At 50.1% G+C, this 5,793-nt stretch overlaps 1 protein-coding gene across 2 annotated transcripts in view; it reads right to left on the bottom strand.

Annotated features, from left to right (window-relative positions):
* TMEM183A (transmembrane protein 183A) overlaps window positions 1–5,337 on the bottom strand; it is a 17,467-nt gene extending 12,130 nt beyond the window's left edge. The window contains exon 1 of one of the 2 annotated variants that reach the window (XM_025044271.1): window positions 161–5,337. In XM_025044271.1, the coding sequence (XP_024900039.1) occupies window positions 161–269 (109 nt within the window). In that variant the 5' untranslated portion in view covers window positions 270–5,337. The remainder of the gene's footprint in view (window positions 1–160) is intronic. The other variant, XM_025044270.1, reaches the window with a different exon arrangement.
* Window positions 5,338–5,793: the final 456 nt, after the last annotated feature.

Genomic DNA, 5,793 nt, shown 5'->3' with positions numbered 1-5,793 from the left:
CTCACGACGGCCGGATCCGAGTTGGCATAATCCGCCACGGTCACTGAAACAAGCAGCAACCCTCAAAGGAGGCGGCCTCCTGTCCACGGCCCCCTCCCGCCGCGTCCAGCCCCCTCCCGGCCGCCAGCCCAGCCTTTCGGCACCCGGGCCCCGCGCCCACCTCGACCGGAGCAGGCGTCGTGGGCCCGGAACTTGAGTCTCTTCCCTCGCTTGGGCATGGCGGCCGTGTCAGGGCGAGGCCGGCCTAGCGGGCCGGGACCCCGGGCCATGTCTCGGGCGTCAGAGCCGGCTCCGGCAGCCGCGGGACAGCTCCGCCCGGCCCCGCAGCCATCCCGCACCGCAGGCCGCGGCTCTCGCGAGGACTCAGGTAGGGCTCCGCGTCGCGTCGCCCGTGACGTCACTGCCGGGAACCAATCACCGCCTGGCCCAGGGGATGCGCAGTCCCCGGCGCCCGCGCGCCCGCTCGCGTCCGGTTGCGCCCCGGCGGCTGCCGCTTCGTGTCAGGGGGTTGGTGCCTCAGGTCCGGAGGCCCCACAGACCGAGCGCCTGCTAGTCCAACGTGGGTCTCTTGTCTTCAGATTTCTTATTCAAAAGGTATAAAACTGAATTCTCAAAATGAGGGGGGGTCTTAAAATCTTTTCGATCTACTACCATCTTTCAAACAAAAAGCACTAGAAAGATTGATGAGGGAAGAATATTGTCTTTCCTTTGTATTGAGACAGGAAAGTCACTTAATGAAGATCACAGAACTGTGAAGGACCCGAGTGGTATCACCAGTACGAATAAGGTATCTGCTGTCCCGAGTTATGTACTTTGTCCCTCTAACTCTTGCAGCTCTCAAACCGTCTTGAGAAGCACAGTATTTAGGAACCAGGTATCCAACCTGCTGGATCCACCTTAGGATGCCTCTCTAAGGTGTTTAGGACACTCCCTTTTAAAATCTAATTACCTAGTAAGCAGACTTTCCTTAGGAGTAAACCACGGGCCTTAAACTAACATTGCAAAACAGACTGTTACCAGAGGTCATGCTGATAGGCTTGAATCAATTAAAAATTATAATCGAAACAATATAATTGACAATACTGAACTATTCTAAAAGTCATAACAAAACAAGGTTCTCACAGACTGTTAAAATTGTTTCAAATAATTTTTCCACGTATACATAATTCATGTTGTAGTCCAGTTCAAAATGCAGCCAGTAAGTGCTGAGCCTTCTCATTTCAGTTATCAATAAAAAATTCATAAGGCCCAATGCTTGTACCTTTCTGCTCTGGTGGCACCCTGTTGAAAGCACTCAGGCATCAGGACTGGAGGAAGCCAAAGGTGCAAGACAGATCTTATTAACATACCATCACTATCACAAAGGTTAAAACTGAAAATGTCTTCTCATTTTCAACAGTATAACTACTATTTTAATATACTGGATTGAAGGAAATGATAATTCCATAATTATGTTTCATGTTTCAAAATTTCAAGAATGAGATCTTAAGCAAGGCCCCTCAGACTCTTAAAGTCCTTTGGCCAATTTAGTGGAACAATTCACCCATAGATCTTTTATCCCACCTTTTATTAAAAAGCAACGATTTTTAATTAATGGCACTTTAGCTTCCAGACCCAAAGATACAGGTTCTTTCTAGAGAGAAAAATTGTAAAAGTTACTAAAAGAGCTTTTATATTTAAATGCAAGTGGCATCTAGTTCTTAACCTAGCTATTAGGAAGAGGGTGGAAAGACAATGTTCTAAAAGCTTTGTCCTCAACAAAGTGGCAAATTTAAGGACAATACATAAGTGCACATAGCATTAGGATGCTATCTTTCTAGATTACATCCATCGTACTTTTATGATACTATATTATATCGGCCTTTATTTTGTGCTAATAGTAAATGACAGTGGTAGTGTTTCTTTTTTAAGGTCTTTTGTCAAAACTTCAGGGTGGCAAAAATATGTTTGCCAGAAGTCTTTTAAATTGAAATAGCCTGTGAAATCCGAACGCCTAGGAACCATTGCTTTGGAGGCATTGGAAAGTATTCCTTCTGATTTGAAAAAATATATATAATAGTAGGATTTCCTATAGTGTAGTGTAACAAAATAATATAGAAAAGTTTTTTTAAAAAGTATGGATTCTGCAGCCAGACTTACCTGCGTTCGAAAAGTCTCTGCCATTTATTATGTACTTAACTTTGGAAAACTTAATCTCCTTGGACCTCAGTTTCCTTGTCTATGAATTACAGATAGTAATAACCCATTTCAGAGTTATTGAAATAATTCATTAATTCATGAAAAGTACCTAAAAACACATAGTAATCACTCAATAAATGTCAGCTATTTTGTGGTGGTGACAGTTAAAATTGTGATGGTGGTGGTTGTTACTTAAACTGCACAGGCCTAAGACTTCTTGCAGGCACTCCACACACAGCAAGAGAGCCCACAGTCCCGACTCCAGGGCCCACAGCCCTTTGGAAAGCCAAGGCAGGGACAGCGGTTAACTGAGCTCTGAGACTCGGGCCCCTGATGACTAGATCCTGGGGCTTGCCCGGCCTGTCTTCATCAGGGGACGTGCCCTCAGCTATCTGCAGAGGAGCTAGCTGAAGCTCAGGCTGATGCTTATCCTGTCCCTGGCCAGAGGGGAGGAGGAGGGTATTGCAGCAGCTGGGCAGGGGCCAACCATCTCTGAAAGCGAGGCCTATCTGGGGACCTTCAGGGACAAGCAGAAACATGCCTTTACCCCGACACACCACCTCCAAGTCCCTTTCTGGAGCCCCTGCCCAGGCAAAGAGTGAGTTCGTGGGAGGGGTGTTCGGACTGGGAGGTCAGACGAGGTATTCCCACCAGAAAATGAAGGGGGTAGGGAGGGAGCATGGGCCGGCATCTCGTGACAAAAGCAGGGTGCTCGGTGGGAGGGCTGTGCTGTGGAACTTGGTGCAGTTCACGCTCCTGGGTGCAGGTCCTTCCCACCTGCTGCCCCCTGAATGACTAACAAGACGAGAGGTCCACGGAGGCCCGTTAAGGAGCCATCCCATCGTGAAGATCATTCATGGCAGGACCGCAGAGAGGGGAGGAAGGACAGGAGGGGACCCGGAGGAGGCCGAGCGCAGAAGGACAAGGACTTGCTGGGCACTGGACTGCCGGAGCCCTTGGGCAGACTCGAACCCAGGCCCAGCTGACCCATGGCAGCGGAGATAACTCTGGTCAAAGCCAGGTCAATTTGCCACGCCAGCAACTTCCCCGCCAGAGAGAGCCTCATCCTTCATAAAGACCCCCAACAGCCTTTCACAGGACAGATGGAGTAAGCCACTCCATAGCCCCTGACTAGAGTAACCTCTTACCCAGAACATACTCTCCAAGAGAAAGGAAATGTGAATTTGTCACGGGCACTGGCATAGTGGCAGGGCAGAGAGGAGAGGCTCTCCACATGTAAAGCAGACTGTCCCAGGCAAGCAGAGGTGTATGCGCCTCCTAATTCTGATTTTGGTAGGCTAAGACAGATGAGAGTCTGGTGAAGGGAAGACACAAGACAATCCTTTTGGCTTCTGAAGGCCAGTAAGAGGGAGGGAGTCACCATGAACTGGTTCTTACCTACACCCAAAAGTAACATCCTGAAGTCCTTCCGTGAAGGCGTTATTGCCCTATCTGGAGTGGCAACAGTCTTGACAGTAGGAGGAATGGACTTGATCATGAAGGAGGAATGGACTTTGGCTCAAGTCCATATATCTATCTTAGTCTGTTCGGGTTGCTATAATTCCACAAACTGGAAGCTTATCAACGACTTTATTTCTCACTGTTCTGACGGCTAGGAAGTCCAAAACCAAGGTGTTGGCAGAATCAGTGTGTGGTAAGGCCCACTTCCTGGTTCACAGAGGGCTAGGGTTTTTTGTTTTGTTTTGTTTTGTTTGCTGTGTCCTCACCTGGCAGAACTCAGTGAGGGAGCTCTCACTTCATTAATAAGGCACAAATCCCACTCATGAGGGCTTCTGCCCTCAAGGCCTAATCATTTCCCTAAAGCTACAGTGCCATGTCCAGCAAGTGGTAAATCCTGCCATGTCCAGCGCGGCTCTGGAGAATGTACCTGAGTGGGAACGGTGGGAGATGAAGAAAAGAAAGAAGACAGAAAGCTGGGATCAGGAGGTCACTGTCCACTGAAGGGCGAGTAATGGCACAGTTTTATCTTTGCAAGCTGCTTTTATACAAGAGCATACAGTTGCTGGCTAGGATCAGATCATCCTCTGCACAATCACCCAACCCGCATCTGCTACCATTCCTTCTCGCCACTATGTACTGCGTACTCCCTGCCTCGGGGCAACACCGCATTGTTCCCCCGAGTGCTTCCCCATTCTTAGGAGGGAGGCCGGAGGCCAGGTAACCCTTGGTTGACCTCACAGGTTGCAAGGACTTGTCGGCTTACAGCCCGCTCTCCACATTACACCTCCAAACACCATCACTTCGAGGGTTAGGATTTAACATACGAATCTGTGAGGACACATGCAGACCACAGAATGACCCAAACCTCCAGTGTGCCAAGGCTGCGACCTCGCTGGAGCAGTTTGCTTAGCCATGCTCATTTGCTCATGTATCGTCTATGGATGCTTATACGAAGCAAGGGCCAAGGCAGTATATCTTATTTCCCAGTCTAAAATGTTTGTTGTCTGGTCAACCCCCAATGTGAAGAAATAACTCTCATCACGGCTAGTGGTAATGCAAACAGACACAATCGCTTTGGAAAGCTGGCAGTGCCTACCAGAGTCCAATACCTGTAAGTATTCTGCTGGAGCAGTTCCATTCCTGGGTATATACACAACAGAAATACAAACACGTGTGCACCAAGACATGTTTACTAGTGTATAGGGGAGCATTATTTGTAATAGCCACAAAGTAGAAACAATGCAAATGGAGATCGTTAGCAGATTGGGTAAATATATTTGGTCTAGTCATACAACGGAACTCTAATCAGTGATGAAAATAAACTATTGCTATCACGACAGCATGGAAGAATCTCACAAACGTAACGCAAAAGAAAGCAATAAAAAAAAATACGTGCTGTATGACCCCATTTATATAAATTCCTGAAAGAAGTATGGGTTGTGGTTACCTCTGAGACATGGTGAATGGGAGTGCTTATAGAGGCTTCTGTTCGTGGCTAAGCCGGTCCAAGTGCAGAGACAGGCTGGAGAGACAGGGCCGCAGCTGCGCTTCGATAAATTTCCAGACTCCTGGCCCTCGGTCTGCCTGCACCACGAGGGAAGGAGCCTGGTGCCGGGATCTGGTGATCAGACCCTCACCCTCAGGGTCAATATGCTGTCCACGGCCACTTCCGCCCTCGCTAGCCTTTTCCGACCCCCTGGGTCTTAAAAGTACCCGCCTTTTCCGGGCCCGCCACTCCGTCCTCTTTGGTCGCCTGTCAGGCCCGGCCTTTCTTCCCCGCCCCTTCCAATCCCCTGTTTTCGTCAGGCCCGCCATTCCGGACCCACCCCTTCCGGTCCGCCCCATTAGGCCCCGCCCGACTGGTCCCTGGCCTTCCGATCGCCGCAATTTCCGCGTCCGCCCTTTCCGGGTCGCACTTGTCAGGTCCCACCCCTTCCTGGACCGCCGCTCCGACCCCGGCTCCTACCAGGCCCTGCCCCTTCCTGCACCTCAGCACGGGCCCGGCCCCGTCCTTTCCACCTCCTTGCCTCTTTCGACCCGCCCCTTCCGGCTCGCAGTTATAGGGTCCCACCCTTTCCTGACCCGGCCCTTCCGGCCCCTAGCTCTTTCTTGGCCCCGCCCCTCGCAAGCCCGCCCCCAGCCAGGCCCCGCCCG

The sequence above is a fragment of the Pteropus alecto genome, unplaced genomic scaffold (genome assembly GCF_000325575.1).
Source record: "Pteropus alecto unplaced genomic scaffold, ASM32557v1 scaffold563, whole genome shotgun sequence".
NCBI classification, from domain to species: domain Eukaryota; kingdom Metazoa; phylum Chordata; class Mammalia; order Chiroptera; family Pteropodidae; genus Pteropus; species Pteropus alecto.
This window is presented reverse-complemented; position numbering and strand designations above follow the sequence as displayed.